Raw genomic sequence first — 18,815 nt, 5'->3', positions numbered from 1 at the left:
AAAAACAGCTACTATGGAATGGCAACAACAAAGTGTTGGGATTGTGTTCCATCCCGATCTGTAGATGTCATGCTTAAAGATGTGGACTCCAGAATGACAGTGTGGGTTTTTTTTTGTGTTTTTGTTTGTTTGTTTGTTTCAGAAGATGTTCACACATCAGTTTTGTGGGATTTTTATCACTTCAAACAGGGAACTGAGCTTTGAGTGGAATACCAACACAAGGAGTGAATTCAGTGGGGCTCAGCGGTGCTGCTGTGAAAGCTGTGGTTCACCTGTCTTGCACACTTCATAGTGGGTCCTTTGGCCATTTAATGTCAGGGATGAAAACGTTAATAACCTGAGAGGCAACTGTTGCAGCAGTTTTCTTTGGAGATTGAACTGTGTAGGACACAGTTAAAAGTTCACATTCGGACAATTCAGGATGACTTACAAACTGTGAAAGCGTTTTGCATCAAGTCTGAAAAGACACTCAACATTTACCCTTTTAAGGGTAAATTAAGAGACTGGTTGATGCAGGATCTCCCAGTCTGCCTTTGGGTCTTGCGAAGTCTGGCACATTGTGTATTCTGTCTGTGTTGATAATAGAGGAGAGATTTAGAATGAAAATTATTTCATGATTATTAACACCAAGAGAAGTGCTCACCCTTGGTTTGTTGTGGATCTCAAGAACATAACCTTAATTTCCTGGCAGATTTGCCTACACACTCTTGTATTTCACGAAATTGCAAAGGGCAATATTTTGTCTATGATTTTAAACATAATTGGTTTTAATATTGTTTGAAGTCATGTGATCTTGGTAGAATGACTTCTCTTCCAGTGTGCAGATACCTGAAGTGATGATGCACTCGCAGACTTACCAGTCTGTAATTGAATACAACTGTACTCAGGTGTCTTGGGGACAACTTTCCGAATCATTGGTATTCTTGCATCTTGTTTTGCACTTTAATTGTAGTAGCTCTCTTTTCTCAGATTCCTCAGCTTTTCACAGATCTTAATCCTGTTCATATTAGGTCATCTCACTAGCACGTGAACTGCTTGAAAACATGGCTCTCCAGCAGGCCCTAAGTGATTCAAGCGTTCTTTTTGGACTCTTTCCTTTGAGTTCGAATCATTCCCAATGAAACTGGTTTCATTTTTTATTGTTAACACAGGTATCCTAGTTGTAGATGAGCAAAAACTTTCTAAATATTCTATCTGACTCTGTGTTATGAACATTAGTTTTTACTGAAGCCTTTTTTTCTTCTTTTTTTTTTTTTTTTTTTTTTTTTCAAATTACAGGATAATTAGCCTTCAATTGGAGTGTTACATGCGCATTTAAAACTAACATCATGTTTCATTGTTTATGACAGAATGGTTAAGCCTGTTGATGGGCTTAATGCATAAATGTGAAGGACATTCCTGAAACGTAGCAGGAGTTGAATCCTTTGGAACCGGTGACTTTTTCTGTCCAAGAATAAACTGCCATTATCCATCAACATTAAGAGAGCTACATAATTTAGGCCAGTGTGATAATGTTATCAAACTGTCTTCTTCCTTTAGAATAAATCTGGAATGTGAATAGGATTCTTCTCCAGCTGGGATTTTGCCAGGAGATGGCTGACCAGCACTCCTTGCTTGCAGTATATTAATTAAATCATGTAAAACTTATTGCCTTACACTTGCAGAATTTGGAAGGCAGGCAGATTAAATCTTACTTTAAGCAACAGCGGGGGGCGTAGGGGGGTAGGCATCGCTGCCAATATATTACATGTAATCTTGATTGGAAAGAAAAATAACTTGATTCAGAGCTGTACTGTGGCAGCCCTTTGCTTTACGCCTGTGCTAGGGAAGAGTTCAGGGATTTTGGTTGTCCCTCCAGAAGCATTAGCGAGTTTGTGCGGCGAGTGCTGGGTGATGGGAGCAGCCCCGCGTTCCTGCAGGCCGTGCTTCCATCCCCGGTGGCGTTGGAGTTATTGCTCTGATCTGTGTTTGCTCAGTGGGAGATTTTTTGCTCTTTGTAGAGGAAATTTCTGTTTCTAGAACAGCGCAGCACTGATAATAATTTTTTCCCCAACCAATCTGCTTACTTTGTGTCAAAGATAGAGTAAAACTGGCCCGGACGCCTAATAGCTGCTTGTGTATACGCCTCGGTTGTGTTTATGTGCTGAATTCATACTGGCGTGGAAAGGACAAAATGGACTTGTTTTTTTTCCTCTTTCGCTCAAGTGCCAGCTGCAATGATGCCAGTCTGAGTAGCGCTGGGCAACATAAACTGTTTTGAAAGAGAATGCAATTCGTGCTGCCTGTTTTTGTCAATAAGCCGTGTTTATTTGCACCTTCCTGGGCACTAGTATTACGCACTTCGGAGCAAATGGAGTAACTGTACTACATATTGGTTCCTGTTTACTGTGGTCTAAGGTAGTTGTTTTCACTCAGCGCTTCCCTTTGCTCTAATTTCTGTGAGGTATGAGTAGCTGTAACGCCACGGGAGCTTTTAACAGGGCTGACTGCTTCCCTTGCAGGAAACCTGAAGGGATGGTAGGTTTTGCAATGCCAAGCAGTGTCCCTGAGTCCTTTAGTTGCTCTAAGTAAAACAGATTTAGCACACGTTATTTATCACAACTGGGAAGCCTAGAAGCTGTTTTGAGGCAACTTGTAGGGTGAAGAATGCATGATAGATAGCAGAAAGGTAGGGAGGGGGCCCTCAAACTCCGGCGTATCCAACTGAAATGTGCTTTGCATTATTTGCACCATTGTTTTTAATGGGCTGTTGTGTTCTTTTCAGCTGGGAAGGAGAGCAGCAGATACGTTGTGCTGGGAGGAGGTTACAAACCATGCCATGGGCCTCTGGTTCCTCAAGGGTGTGCTTTCCTGATGCCTGTGCTAGCCTAAACTGTTCTGTTTACTACAGCTGTTCCAAGGGAGGGAGAACTGTAAAGTTGATGGAAAAAAAATGACAAAACTGTCAGGCATTGAATGCTTCACCACAACAATGCGTTCTAGCAAAGCGTTCATTACAGTGAATAATCAATGTCCTCTTTTCTTCATGCCTCGCCTCATCTGGTGGCCTCCGAGAGTTTCCAGGTGCTGGGTGGAACTGGGCTGCCTTCTTCTCGCCTGTGCCCACTGCGTTCTTCTGCCTCCTTGCAGCTGATGTCCGGCTGGGTACTGTGCAGGCTTCTAGTGTGCTGTTGGTTTTTGGCCACAAAATCCCAAGGAAGGGGATGTAAGAGTAGATTCTTCACCATAGAACAACTTCAGACTAATTTCAAGATCCACATAAAAACGGGCTGGTAGCAAGAAGGGTGTAAACAGGGAAACACGGCTCTAGTGAAATGATCTGAAGTCCGACACAGCCTGCAGGCTGTCAGCTTAATACCATTGTCTTGCCTCTTGGTGTAAGTTTGTGTAGACCCAGCCAAACATTTTACTGATGGGCATGATTGTATGCCTACTGGAAGGTTACAGGGAAAGAAACCGATCACTTTCAATTCATAGTATCAGTGCTGTGTTAAAGTGGACCTTTAAATGGGATCTGCTGGGTAATTTCAAAATCTGCCACATCTTCTGTCTTAACTGCAGGAAAGTAAGGAAGCTTTTTGATATGGTAGAGTGGGTTTTCTGGTTTTTGTTTCCCCTTCAGGATTTTGGCCAAAGATGAGGTACCAATTTTAAGACTGAAGGAGAAAACTGGGGGAAAAAATACACCATTGTTAATGTGTCCCTAACTCCTGTTTCTATAGCAGTATGAAGAGTTCGCACAAGTGATCAAAATAAGTGGCTTCTTCAGTTCTTTGGAGATGACTTGTACCCATATTTCTGTGATCGGAACACGTTACTGCATGTATTTCATACATGTTTTTCCTTATTGCAACCTTTATTCTGTAGTTATTTAATTCCAGGCCTGGCCATGAATCACTGGAACTGGATTTTCTGAGTAATGTCTCTCCGGTCTCCATTCTTACGGTATACTGGGCAAAAGAAGCCAGGTCTTGTATAGGCTGCTTGAGCATTAGAAGTCAGCTGTTCGAAAGTCCGTACCAAAGTTTAGACCATTAAAACGCAATATTTTAAAAAATCTGTCATGTAGAGGGATTAACATTCCAAAAATGACCGTTTTTTCTGTCTTTGTGGATAAATTTAGACAGCTAATTTTTTCAGTAGTTGGCTCGGAGAAAATGCTCCCTTCCTCCTCTGGTTTCTGCTCAAAGTGAGGCTTTTCTCCTTGTCTTTCAGAAACGGTATTATATGCGAAAGATGCTGTAAAAAAGAAGAAAAAAATATATTTAAAAAGGAAGGATTGAATATCGTTTTACAAGGAGAGAAAGAATCTTTTTTTAAAAAAATATTTATCCCACACTTGGCAACCTTCTGCTTGCCCGCATGTGACTGGCCCGGTGCCATCCTTGGCAGAGGCGGATGCCTCGGCCTGCCAGAAGTCTTCCTCTTCTGGCTGCACTCTCCCTCCCTGTGACTGATTGTTTGTTCACCTGATTTTTCTGTTTCAGCGCTGCTGAAGTCATGGCGTCTTGGAGATAAGAGCACTTTGTCTGTCCAAACTGTACAATAGCCGTGATGTCACCGCGGAGTGCTTTCAGAGGGCTCGAGCTCTGTGCGTGCTTCAAACGGCGCTGAGATATTAAATGTCAGAAAAACTTACTACCACCTCCTTAGTGTTGGAGTGTTCCAAAAGGAACTGCCGTAAATACAAAGAGATGATTTGTTCCTTGCTTTTGGAGAATTGTGTGTGAGGGTTTCTCAAGCTTGCTTCGTGTTTGCAAGTTCGGTTCAGCATCTTGGGGATTTTAATTGAGAATGATGAGTCTCTGAGTCAGATTCTCTTGGAAGTCTTCTTGCTCGTTTGTAAGATCATTGCATTTAGTTTTAAATCTCTCTCTTCTGTGTGGCAGGTCTGCATCTGAGCTGCTCAGTAAGCAGGTATCTTGAAATATTTTGCATTTGTTATGAGTGATTATAGTATCTTAATAGTATTTGGAAAATCTCCTGAATTTTGTTGACAAGGAAAACTTTCCATGTGAAGAAGTCAGAGAGGAGATGAAGCACAGAAGGTCAAAGACTCTACTGCTGTTACTTTTGCTCCAGTGAATTTGATTTGTGGCTACCGGTATTCTTGTTGTGTCATTCCTTGAACTTGATGATTGTTCAGTATTTTCACTCCCAAACGTAAATAATTGGGCTCTCTGGTCTGCTCAAGCCTCCTTCATCTCTTCAGTAAGATCATGAAGCTGCATAAGGGTCGGCTCTTCTCTAGGTCTTGCTTTGACTTCCTTCTTCCATGGCTGCACTCCAAGGTCTCTGAAATTTTCCATTATCTCGGTAGCTCCACGTGATGACAATTCAGTATTTCTTGCCCTTGTGGTTGTCAGCAAGGATTTCCCCCCCCTTGTATACAGTCATCAGCCTTCACGATTCAAGGCACTGTTGTACCTAGCTTATAAATTCCATCCCGAAATGTCAACCCACCCTTTGCTTATGTTTGTCTCTAATGTTCTTGCAGACTGAAGTCAACAAGTATTCAAGCGTAATGCAGTTGGTTGTTTTTTTTGCAGAAGTGTTTTGGAACCTGCGTTTGAAATGTTTGGGTACAGATGCAGCAGCCCAAGGTGCACGATTTGCGTGGGTGGGGGAGAAGGCTGGATGGGGCTGGGTTGTAGGACCAGCCGCTGATATTTAGTAAGGCTTTTTAACAGGGGTAACTTGGGGAGCTGGCAGTTAAGGCAGATAAGAGTTTTTGTTGTTCATAACATATCTTACACACACAAGCTCTTGTTATGGCTCTTCAAAGAAACAGGATACCCGTATTGTCTCCAGGCTGAATGCTTTGCCAACGTTAGCAAGAACAGGACTGAGAGAAAAATGAGGTTGCTGAGCTTTTAAAAAATTATCTTTAAAATGTTTTCAAGAGTTCTTGTTAAAATGGCTGTGATTAAAATATTACTGTAGTTTGGAAAATCTAGTTCACTGATTACCTTTTTCATATGAACTTGTATATCCTTCTTTGCTTCAATTTATATTTCTGCAGACGACAGTCAGCAGATTTATGAAGAGATGCAGGGAATCCTATTTATATACCAGACTATTCATGAGTTGCAGAGGCATTAAAGCAATATGAAAGTGTTTCCCAAGAATGAAATAAACCCGCTCTTTTCCTACTACATTCATCTGAACACTTAATGCAGCAGCCTTTGTTTTTAGCAAATGTCTGTCCAGATGAAAACAAAAATCATGTAGAGCTTCTCCATAAATCTGGTAATGAACTTTGTGGAGGCATGGGGGTGTGTGTTTTTTCTTAGTAGGGCTTTGAACTGGAAATGTAGCTACCACACTAAATCTGAGTTCTGGCACCCACTCAGAACAGCAGTCCATCTGCTAGCAAGACACGCTGCTTTTTTTTCCTCTCTTAAATGCCTTAGTAGTTGGCAATGGGAGTAGTACTGTGTACCTTAACGTGCCTGGCTGAGGTGGCAGCTGGGCATGCGTCCCTGCTTTTACACTGGTGAAAGTGACCATCAGTAAAAGATTTTACACCTGTAGCCTTATTTGGTTTTGGTCAGATGTAGTAGGTATAATTTTTTCTTCTTAAAGAAGAAAAAAACAACAGCATATTTATGCAGTGCATTATTTAGCAGTAATTTCCTCCTCATTGCTGCTCTGGGTTTTACAAATCACTGGCTCTGCAGAAATCATCTCAGTTTGGCCTCTTTCAGTGCATGCAGTGTTTGTGCTGCCTGTGCTGGTGTCTGCCAGAGCATGGCTAGCAGGATGCACAGCAGCCACCTCCTTGCTCTGTTCCCTTGCTCTCACATCTCCCTTCTCCTTTTCCGCCCCAAAAAGCAAATCGGCAGCTGCGGAGCAGCGGGGGCAGCAGACATGCAGCTGGGTTGCAATGGCAGTACAAGAAAGCTGCGGGATGAAGCGGTGTCTTGCATGAATGTAATGAAACTTCCTCTAAAATGCTACTGCTTTGCTGCTTTTCAGGTTTGTGAGGGTCAGAAAAGAAAAATTGCAGTGCAGGACTTCTGTGGGATTATTCTGCTTCCTTAAAACCTTGTCTTTCCCTGCGGGCTGGGCTCTGTTGCTTCCGTGTTCGCTTTGGGACAGGGACTTCTTCAGTGGTTGTGTGCTTTTTGCTCAGATAGCTCAGCTTCAGTGTCTTGTGGTGCTTTGCTTGGATCGCGCTGGAGTTGTACTACTGAAATTTTGTTTTACGTTGTTATTATTGGTACTGTTTTTTAGCGAAGTTAGAAAGTGGAAAACAGTCACTTAATGCAAACCAGATTTCCTATCTGTGTTTGTTTACAGAGCCTCTGGCACACCACTCGGATGGCTAAAAGGCCATACAACGCTGTAATCAAAATGTTGTTGTTACATAAATATAATGCTGCCACTTCGTTTGATGCAACAATAGTGAGATTGTCTGGTGGCGACTCTGCTCTTTGTTCGTTTCTTCCAAGCCAAAAGGCTTTCATGTAAAATGAATGTCTCAATAAATTTGAACCCCATTTTTTTCCTCCCTTACATATTTTGTTCTCTGAACCTGGAATTTGGGGATAAGGCAGAGTTCTGTTACGCTCTTCAGGGGAAAATAGCAGCTCCCTGATTGCACAGTATTTGATGTGTACCATCTGTACTTTATTAAACCTCATTTTGCATACATAAGCAACATTGGGATGCTACATTGGGGTCAACCTAACCATGTGTGCTGCAGTATAGCAATGCTTTATTGTACAAGTGTAATTAAGTTGTTTAAAGGAAGCTTGCTTTCTTGCCAGTAAAAGACCAATTTGAAGTACAAACGGGAAAGATGAGAAATGCTTAGAAAGACAATAAGTCAGCACTTAAAAAAAACACACACACACACAAACACACACCATAATATTAGGTCTGTGGAATGGGTTACAGTACTTGGTTGTTTCCATTATCTTTATGTTGATCTTGCTTTCAAAAAAAATATTTTTTTGCATTGGTTCATGTTATAAATTTGGTTGTAGAAAAATATATTTTCAGGAAACTGAAACTGGAAAAAAACAAGTTTGTTAATTTTACAGGAATTGGTTCTTTTGCAGAGCTGCTCTGGAGCCAAGGGAATGAAAGCACAGATTTATACAGATCAGAACTTTTCTTTCATACCACTCCCTGTGTTTAACAGCTCTTACTCACGCTACCTTGCCTTCTGTCTTGCAGTGTGCCCCAGCTCATGTGGCAAGCGAGCCTGTACAGACCAAAATGAGTGTTGCCATCCCGAGTGCTTGGGGAGCTGCACAGCGCCTGACAACAACACCGCTTGTGTGGCCTGCCGCAATTACTACTATGAAGGAGTCTGCATGCCCACCTGCCCTCCCAACACCTACAAATTTGAGGGCTGGCGCTGCGTGACTAAGGAGTTTTGCTCCAAAGTCCCTGCCACCGAAACAAGTGAATATGAGAGGTTTGTGATTCACAATGATGAGTGCATGGCAGAGTGCCCCTCTGGATTCATACGCAACGGGAGCCAAAGGTAATGCAGCTTCTGGAAATCTGTTAGCACGCTTGTTTGTTTGTTTGTTTGTTTTCTCCCCTTTTTTCTGCAGCAGCCTTGTGATACAAATTGCATTCAGTAGAAGATATGATTGGGAATTGCATGGCTTCCCAGTAAAGGCTTGCTTAGACACCATTTAAAGGTCTGATTGTCCAATTGTGTGTGGTCCTGTGCATTGTCAGTTCCTACTAATTCTTCTGAAGGACTTGAGGAGATCAGATCAATACAAGTAGACAGTTAAAAAAAAAAAAAAAAAAAAAAAGAGTGGTGACCAGCAGATGATCATTATCACACACAGAGCAAATGCTGGGAGTCACCTTGCATCATATATTATTTGCTTTATCTGTACTTGCATTTTAGGCACACGTGTTCCTTAGTATATTTATTTCTATTTCTCTTTTTTTTCACTGTTTCCAGAAGATAACAATGGTGTTTTAACACCTGTGGTTAAGCAAACAGCCTCAGCTGCCTGCTGACCCTTGGAAGCTATAGACCTCAATAAGTAAGGGGAAAGTCAGGGTGCTAAAATTCTTACTGCTTCAGTACTATGCTAAAAAGATGTCTTCAAGATCTGAGATGTTGGGCTTTTTGGAGAGTGGTTGTGATGATTCCTGCACTTGCTGTATGTCTATGCCGTTCATCCACTCAGTCAAGTACCAAGGCAGTCTCTGGTTTACATTTGGATGTAAGCAACTTAACACCGTGTTTGCTCAAATCCCAATACTCACCTGAGAAATCTTTCACTTGTTATCTACCTGAGTTTGCAGTACCAGCTGTTGGAAGTGCTTACACTGAAGTGCACGGCCATCCTATCTTATCTCAGTGTTGTGCTCAGCTGCAGAGATTGAAAGGAGCTGTAACCCAAGGCCAGTGAGCGTTTTGTTCCCCAGAGGTGGTGTTAACAAATAGTTGCAAATGGAAGGCATTTCCAGCATTCTTTGTACATGTAGCTGAATGCCTCTTGCTTGTGTCTGCAGCTTTTAGTGGTTTGTGGCATGTTACAGTGCAGGATTTTGAAACAGGATCTTACTACTAAGACAAGGAAGCTTCTTTCTTTTATTGTTTGTGCATGAAAAACTGTTGTTATCAATTTACATGTTTCTTTAAGCCTTAGAAGAGAGTGGTTTCAATTTCTTTTAAATATAATAGCGAGTCCATGTTCATCAGTGTTGGAATCAAAAACTTCAGAGCTGGGTTTGTTTTTTTCTTTCATTTTTTCTGTCTAAAGCAATAATATAGAGTAAGTGATAATGAAATATTTATTCCAGCACTTTGATTTGTAAGATAAAAACAAGCTTGAATCAGGAAAGACATTTACCAGAAGGAGTGATCAGAGGGCAAATTTTGTCCACACATGAAGTGTTTAACTTTGAGAAGAGTATGCCAACAGTGTAACAGCCTTTAAAAAGCTGTTCTAGCCAAAGGCTAGACTAGCCCGAATTCTTGCTCCTTGAATTTGGTCTTTAAGAAGTGCTTATAAATGTCTGTGAATAAAAGAAGTGGCACAAGTAAGCCTGGCAGTCAGATTTCTTTGAGTTGGGGGCAGTACCTGTCTTCATGTTTTCTAGTCATTGGTGGACCTATTCTCTTTTAATCTGTGTAATCCATTTTGGATCTGTTTAGGCTTCTCGTCTGCCTCTCCCAATTCTTGTTGCAGTGAGTTACACAAATTAGTTTTGCCTTGCATAAAGATGCATCCCTTTGTTTGTTTAAACTTGCAGTTTTAATACCTCTTATGTTATGAGAAATAGTGACTAACTGGCTGCTCACTTTCTCCACGTCACTCAGGACTGTATGCTCCTGCAGTTGTCTTTTCCAAGTTACAACAGCCAGGAGCATGGAATTCACTAGCACTGATCTTGGATCATTGATACACTGAGTTAAGGGCACAAAGCCAGAAAATTTCCTAAAATCTGTAACAGTACTTGCATATCTTTGGTTCTTAGCTGGCCTGGTTTTGGAGGTAGAGCCAGAATTAGCACCAGAGTTCACTAGCACTCAGTGCTGTCTGGGTGAATTCGAAGGGTGGCCTTTCTCGTTGTAATTGGAGTAAATGCAGTGGCACTGGTTTTTGTTTGTTTGTTTGTTTGTTTTTAACCTGAAGTGCCTTTTGTTCAGAAGGATAACAAAGCCTTTTAGAAACTGGCAGACAGCAGGTACGAGTCCACTTCGCTGTAAACAGGAGGTATAATGTTCCAGCCTCTCTGGAGTCCCCCAGGCGTATTACATTTATCTGCAGGCCTCTGCAGAAGTACAGTAACTTTCGTTCTAGCTTAAAGTATTTTCTTAAACTTCAGATGGAACTGTTTTTCAAAACCGAATTCAAAGCAGTCTGAGGACTCAGAGCTGCATGTACTTATTTTCAGTCTCCTTTTCTTTCCTAACAGTATGTTCTGCAGTCCCTGTGAAGGGCCATGCCCCAAAATTTGTGAGGACGGGAAAACGAAGACCATTGACTCTGTCACATCAGCACAAATGTTGCAGGGATGCACGATTCTCAAGGGGAATTTGCTGATTAACATCCGTCGTGGAAGTAAGTGATTGCCCTGTCTTTATGAACCTCTGATAAGGCTGCTTTTAATATTTTCCTTTTGTCAGCATAATGATAGGAACATTAAAAACTCTGAACTCTTTGGTTTCCATCCCATAGCAGTGCTCCTGTTTGGTTTGGCCTATTATAGCACCATTCTCCAACATGCTAATGGAATAGGCAGTCGACTACCAACTATGAAGTAGGGAAAGCTGGCATTTTTTTTATTATTATTATTATTTTTGGAAAGGCAGAGAGCTGGGATTAGGCAGGGAGATGAGCAATAGTCCCCAAGGAATAATAAAGGCCTGAGAAGGTGGAAAAGTGGAAAAGCCTTGCAGCTGGGTAAGTAAACAAGAGTTCTCTGCAAGTAGGGCATGGCCCTGTGAGACAGGGAATAGCCTCAGTTTGTAAAGCAAGGTGTGGTGTCTTGCTAAAACATGTAATCAACAGCTCTGAAAACTTGTATGGAGCCTAGCACGGCGCCTCTGGATGGTTGTTGATGGTGAGCTGGCCATCTGGGCTGCATGTCCTGAACAAGTTCAGATTCAATTTGTCAGGTGATTCATCAGCCAGGGAAGTGTTGACAGTTGATGAGTTTTAAAAACAAATGAAAAGAAAAACCAAACCAACGCAAAAAATGTGAAAAACATTGTTAGTTTTTGTTGGAAACGTATCTCCCTATGGAAGGTGCTTTTTGGTTTCATGAATATGGTTGAAAGACTCAGATACGCATGATTCCCTTCCTCTTGCTGAATAAAAACTGTGGTTTAGAAAGAGCAGTGTGTGGATTATTTCACTCACGGTCCCACTGATGCTAGTGAATTCTTCACTATGAGAGATTTTCAAGTTAGGTGGAGCAAAGTTGGAGAGTTATTTAAGTATTATCTAAGAGCGTTGAAGAGCATCTACTTTGTCCCAGCCCATTTGGTGTAGGAACCAGCCATTGGTATTTGAACTTCCCAGTGATGTGGTAAGACCTCAATTCATGATAGCAGACATACCCCACAGCAGCCTCTCCCATCCTGAGTGCTTCTTAAAAACATCCCCTTACAACTGCAGCGTAACTCAGTAGCATGATGACAGCAGGCAAGGACTACAGACCTTGAATTTGGTGAAGGATGCGGCGTTGCAGACCTAGGAAAGGGCGGTACAGGTCCGAGGGAGAGGGCACTACTGCAGAGCAGAGCTTGCTCTGAAGAGGTTTTAACAACTTATTAGAGACAATCACCTTCAGTATGCTGCATGGAAAATGTTCTGTGGCATGAGGACATCCTCATGGTTTTGTGTTTGTTTCATAGAGTTCCCAGTTTTGTAGCCAAAGCTTTCTAGGTCATTGAAATAAGTGCTTTATGCCGCCCCAGAGACCAGTAGCGTACCTCTAGGTCTTTATCTTCAGTCTTACTCTCCATTTTCCATTGGAGCTTTCTGTCCTAGTCTTGCTCCGAAGCTGAAGAGCAATTCCAGTCGTATGGATGTACACATTTATACCAGGGTCTTTTATGCCGTGCCAGAACATTGGCTCAATACTTGGTGCTGGCTTTAGAGCACAGTATCCATGGGAAAAAACAGGTATCCTGGTATGAAAAAGGTAAGAGTGGTTTTCCAGAGTTGTTCTGTCTTTCTTTTGGCCTTTCAACAGTCTGTCTGTGCAGATAACTGCTACTGTAGGAGGAATACTAGTACTTGTTTGCATTTGTTGCTTTTGAAAATATTTTACTGAACTGATAGTAAAGTAGAATGCTGATAAAAGCTATGAGCTCTGGAATAATATAGCTACGTTTTTCTTAATATAGATAACATTGCTTCAGAACTGGAGAATTTTATGGGCCTGATTGAGACAGTAACAGGGTATGTGAAGATTCGCCATTCCCATGCATTAGTCTCCCTGTCTTTCTTGAAGAACCTGCGGTATATTCTGGGAGAGGAACAAGTGGACGGGTAAGTATTCAGATATTTGTAGATGCAATTTTACTTCAGCAGAAAACCACAGACTAATTCTCCTAACGAACATTCATGTACCATTTATAGAATCTTCTCTTCCACTCATAAGCAGTGTTTTTCTCCCAGTGAACACCATTGCACAGCCTTTGCTTGTTTGGATTACTATCCAAGCCAGCATATTAAATTGAGCATATTAGGAGTATTTTCATGATAACTTTGCTGTTGCTTTTCACTTTAGCAAGCACCTTTCCTAGGGAGATTCTTCACATTGATCAAGAGTTTCCTTTTTTTCTTTTTTGCTCTATTTCATTGAGAAAGGAGCAGCTTCAGAAACAATTGAATTTCTTCACAATTTGTTACGGTTGGCTTTTAGCAGAGTTTTATGGAGAATGTCAGCCGAAAAGAAATCTGAACTTCACTAACCAGGGTGTGCAATTGAAAGCGACCAGACTAGTATGAAATAGTTTGCAAGTTGCAGTTGTTTGCAATTCCTTAAAATATCAATATGAAATTAATTATCTATCAAGCAGAAAATAGCTTGTTCAGGAAGAGTAAAGTTGATCCCCTGAAATGGTCGCTGTGGGTTATTTTGCTGCTGTAATGTATATATAATGTGTGATATTTCTGGTACTTCACACTCTATATAACTCCTGTTTTCCCATGATGGTAGTTGGTAGCAGAGACAACAGTTTTTATCTCCTCAGAACTTGCGGCACTGAGGTGTGCTGATGTTCCTGCAACAAACTGCCTTGCTCGTTCCCAAGTACGAGAATCAAGTAGCAACCCAAGCTTAAAATGGTATTCTGTGGGAGAAGTAAGTCTCTGTCAGTAATGAGAGTGCTATTAAATGAAGAATTTTGGGAAACCGTTTAGGAAAAGGTGGTGGGAAGGTCATGGGAAAGGTTGCTTGTGTCTGATTTATCTGCCCCGACAGGATAAAGTTACAGCATGAGGGATTCATCGCAACCTCCCTCTTTCTCTCAGGCTAGTCTTTGGTCAGCCTTGAATTCTTCAAATTCCACCATCTGACAGAGCAAGTTAAAGGGCAGCTCTTCATCCTGCACTTGAAAAGCACACTGTCTTTTTCAGTAAGAACATTGGCTCTATGGAAAAGCTTGTTTCTAATTGCAAATCCTAGAGGCTTGTCACTGCTGAGCACAAGGCTCATTCAGCCCACTTACGATGTGGTGTGCTCTAACAGATACTCCAATTACACGTTTGTCTCTTCTTCTGTACCTCTCGCTCCCTCTCTCTCTTGCGCTCCTTAAATTTGAGTTCAGCTTTGGGTTTTAAGTAGTAATTATGTTTCTGGTACCTTGTATGTTGGCAAGCAGAGCTGATAGGAAGAGAAGTGGCAGGTTTTTTAATCTGATTCCCAAACAGAAAAGGAAGTGGTGCAGCTTTGAAGAGGAAAATGGGGCTGAGTGGGATTACCTGAGCTAAATTTTGCCCATGCTAGGAAATGACTGCAGTTACATGCCTCTTTCGCTTTCTGTGGAAGATGCCTAGCATAATTTAGGCATTACCACAACCTAAATAACATTTCCAAAAATATTTAGATGAAAGTAGATACCTGGCAAGAAGGAAGTGAGCTTGAACAAGTACTTTGGCATAGCTATGAACAACAGGGAATGGATCTTAACTTGGGAAGTACTGGTCTGCTTGAACAATAGTTGTTTATGCCAGTGTTGCCTTGGGGGGTGAGAAAGAGGTTAAATTAAGAACCATTACTGTAGTTGTTCATTACATGACTGTCCCCCGCTGCACCATCACTTTTTTATTGAACAGGACTGAAAAAAACACTGCTTCAATATTTCTTCCTTATTCAGTTACTGGTGCCTGCCTCGTTTGTCACAGAACACGAGAAGCTTAGAGGGAATTTAATTTCTTCAGTTGTTTCCAGGGTATTCATTACCTCTTTGGAACAACGCATCAGTAGTGAATGTGCTCCCACTGCAAGGAAAGAATTCCCCTTTACAGATTGGGAAGCTGAAACGGAGATGTGCTGGAAGGGTCTCAGTGTCCACTCTAGGATTTGGATTCCTGGTCTGGTGCTCGCTCTGCCTGGCAGTTCTGTGCTCTGCCAAGGTGCTGCGTGCTCGTTGCCATCTCCGATGTCAGCTGCCCTGCAAGTGGATGGCACACGGGCAGCACGTCTCCCAGTGTCTCCAGGCTGGGTACCTGGAAAACAAGCAATTGTTGGGCTTCAGGAACAAGTAAGGAGATGATTGCCAAGGCATGACTGTTCCCTGCCGTGCTATTGTATACGCGTTGGCTCTGTTCTCATCAGCCCTTCATGGGTCGCACTGTGCCACAGGTGTGGAACATGTCCCAAGTTCACAGGCAGCTGCTTAGGCAGTGTTTTGTGTGTGTAAAGTGATCAGCATTTTCCTTTTTGCACGTCTCATACTGGTTGATGTTCCAGCTCTGCAGTGAGATTTCCTTCTCTCTCTTCATTGTAGCACAGAGATGGACAGCTTCTCTTCTGGATGTCCCACAGGTTGCTTGTCTTGTTCCAGGCTTGTCAGGCTCTGTCTGCTGTAAACCTGGTTTTCTGTAGCCAGCTCATCCACTGCAGTTACTAGTCCTCTGCCAGTTCTTGTTCCCTTTTGGTGCAAGTCCCTTGCCTTCACAGATCACACACTGCCACTTTTTTTTTTTTTTTTTAGCAGCAAACTTACTTGTTTGTTACCCCTTTCAGGAACTTTTTGTGTCATTAATGCAAGCTGTGGAGGGGGATAAAGGGTGAGTGAAAGCTTGTTTTAACACTTACTACCCCTGTCTCCTTTTGGGGTGGATGTAGTGTTCCGCATCATTGCTTTACGATGCGTGCATGTGGACAGATGGAGCATTGCGTGCAGATACGGAGCGTGGAGCAAGTTTTTAATGTATGCAGTCAATAATTAAGTAGCTGTGGGTGCTCTGCAGTTGGGAATACACGTCCAGTTGTGGAAATGCTCTCCCGTGGGTGTGCATGGGTTATGCAGGTTGCCTTGAGGCTTTTTTATGGCACAGCCTGCAAACAGCTGTGCTTCCTACTCCTGTTCGGAGGTTTAGCCTGTCCTTCAGGCCATGCTCTCCAGTCATTCACGTAGGTACAGTCTCCAGGGTTTGACTGGCAGTGCTTTGTTTTCCTACACTGAATCTTCTATTCTTCCCATCCTATCTTCCTTGGCATCCCTATTTTTTCCACAGCTGCTGGAGCCAAAGTCTGATATAATCTTTATTTATAACTTTATTTATAACCTAAGCCCTAAGTGCACTCCAGTTGCCCTCTGTTCCACCTTTCGAGCCACGCAGCATTGCACATCTCCTGTGACTGGCACTGGGTATAGCATTCCAAGTGTGGTTTCCCTGGTGCTTTGATTGGTGCCAGAATAACTTCCCCTAATTTATACTTTCAGTGTATATAGGAGCTCTTAGGACTTGTTTGCCGTCCCTGACTGTTGCTCAAACTTGTGCTTTAAATGCTGTAAAGCTTTAAAAGTATGATCCACAGAAATTCCAGGCTGTGACCCACTCTGTGCAGTTGTGTGAAGCACCAGCGTGTGCTCGATTTGCCCTGTTTATTCGCCTCTCTTGAAAGCTTAGCCACATTGCTTTAATACAGGAATTATCTCTAGTGTCTAAAGCATAATTGCCACAGTTGTGAGCAGGAGACAAGCTAGGCTGTTATTAAATATTTAAGATGGTTTCTGTAGTCGTGGAGCCACACCTCTGTTTATTGCATTAAGTCCAAGTCCAGCTTTTTGGGTCTTTGCTGAAAAGCTTAGTTGCCATCGCTTAATCACACGCTAATTATAGTGAAGTGTCATCTTTTCAGCAGCACACAAAGAGCTGCAGGGATTTTAGTCATCTGTAACAAAGTAATAGGTGTCTGAAATAAACACGCTTTTTGGTGCTATCTGTTGAATCCCACATGCGGTGTAGCATCATCGTTCTCTCCTGGCAAGATGCATTTAACACCTATATCTACGTGCTCCCTTTTCAACTCTGTTAGTCACTGGAGCACGTTCTTCTCAGCTTCTGACTGCAGTGGTACCAGGTGTATCAACTTTGTTAGTAATCATGTCATGGATATTTAGGGGACACTTGGAAATAGGATAAACCTCTTCCTTCTCATGTTCTGAAAACACACTGAGCATTTTCGTATGTTACAAGAAACTGCAACTGTGCAGAAACCATGTTCTGTGCAGATTGCAACCAGAATGCAGTTTTCATGGCAGGTTGTACGAGGAAGGAATTAATGATGGATTTTATTTGGAACAGTGGAAGGAGAACAATAAATGAGTGGTCAGCTTCTTATGAACCCCATGGCTTGTCTGCCATGTTACCCTGACTGTAACTCTCTAGTTAAAATGATGCACAGAAAGTGTAGTTTTAACTACGCACTACAAGTGTGTTGATAGCGACTTACCAGTGCAAAATGGCTTACACAGATTGCAAGTATTTATTTTACTAGTAATGGATTTTGTGTTTATAAATTGTGTTGGTAGGACTTCCAACAGAATAACAAACGCTGCCGTGATAGGTTGTTTTGATATAGGTTCATCAGCTACGCAAACCTTTAACTCATTTCCCGATTGTGCATTCCTGGTCCTGCTATCTGAAAATGTGTTTTTGCAGGTGTTGTCTTACTGCTGATGTAGAGTCTCTTCTCTTGTTTTTACTGCACCTGTTTGTTTTTTTTTATTATTTTTTTTTTTTTTTTGCATTCAGCACAGTGAAGTGGCACCAGGAATTCCTGTATGATAGGATTTACACGCACAACTTTGCATTTAATGTCTGTGGAAGTAAAGCATGTTCATATTCTTCTACTGCTGTGCCTAGGGAGCGGGCTCAGCACATGCTGCTGCCGCCTGTGTTGTCACTTCTGTACTTTGAAGTGTGGCTCCTGCACTGTGCAGTCCATGCAACTGTTCACTGTCAGGTTTTGATGTATAGGCGCAACTGTACTTGGCACAACGTAGGAAATCTTTATTGGGCCAAAAGGTAAACTAAGACACAGAGGCAAGGAAGCCTCGCTATGCAAACTCTTACAGTTGCTTTTGTAAACACAAGCAAGACAGCTGTGTTCACTATTTTGTCATCAGGACTGCAGCATGCTTTTCTTCCCATAAGGTATACGCGGTTACTGCTTCCCATTTGCCACAAAATGGAAAATCTATTGTAGAGATCTGCTGTCCAGGGGAAGTGAATTTATATTCTTTGTAGCGGCTTCCATATTTATTCATTATTAAAACACATGTTGGAATGGGATTTACACGGTGTGGTGTCAGCTTTGGAGTCCTGTGGAAGTCATTTCCCTGCCCTATGACCAAAGTGAGCGTTCAGGGAAAACTTGGGAGAGAAGAAAACATTTACTCTGCTGAATAGCAATTTAAAGTAATGAGAGGAAATAAAGTCTTTTAAAGTTTGCTTTTATTAAGGTATTCTTGGTGGGAATTGGCTATGAATTAAAACTAATATTTTTCCTTCAAAAACTTCCTTCTAGGAATTATTCTTTTTATGTGCTTGATAACCACAATCTTCAGCAGCTGTGGGACTGGAACCATCATAACTTGACGATCAAGGAGGGGAAAATGTACTTTGCATTTAATCCTAAACTGTGTGTTTCTGAGATCTACCGTATGGAGGAAGTTTCAGGAACCAAAGGGCGACAGAGCAAAGGAGATATAAATCCAAGGAACAATGGGGAGAGAGCCTCTTGTAAGTTCAAACAGCCACCCACACCGCATGGCCATGTTGCTGACGGTTACAACATGTAGAGGTTAGACACTACAGTGGGCTTTCTGTAACAAATGTTTGAAGAAAACGACTTTC

The 18,815-nt window shown here is 42.0% G+C and overlaps 1 protein-coding gene across 2 annotated transcripts in view; it reads left to right on the top strand.

Moving 5' to 3' along the window:
* Positions 1–18,815, top strand: part of IGF1R (insulin like growth factor 1 receptor) — a 169,918-nt gene that overhangs the window by 118,273 nt on the left and 32,830 nt on the right. For both annotated transcript variants that reach the window (XM_084293335.1, XM_084293334.1), the window contains exons 3-6: positions 8,185–8,497; positions 10,906–11,051; positions 12,845–12,989; positions 18,487–18,701. In XM_084293335.1, the coding sequence (XP_084149461.1) occupies positions 8,185–8,497; positions 10,906–11,051; positions 12,845–12,989; positions 18,487–18,701 (819 nt within the window). The remainder of the gene's footprint in view (positions 1–8,184; positions 8,498–10,905; positions 11,052–12,844; positions 12,990–18,486; positions 18,702–18,815) is intronic.

The sequence above is a fragment of the Netta rufina genome, assembly GCF_964035555.1.
Source record: "Netta rufina genome assembly, chromosome: 11".
Classification (NCBI taxonomy): domain Eukaryota; kingdom Metazoa; phylum Chordata; class Aves; order Anseriformes; family Anatidae; genus Netta; species Netta rufina.
This window is presented reverse-complemented; position numbering and strand designations above follow the sequence as displayed.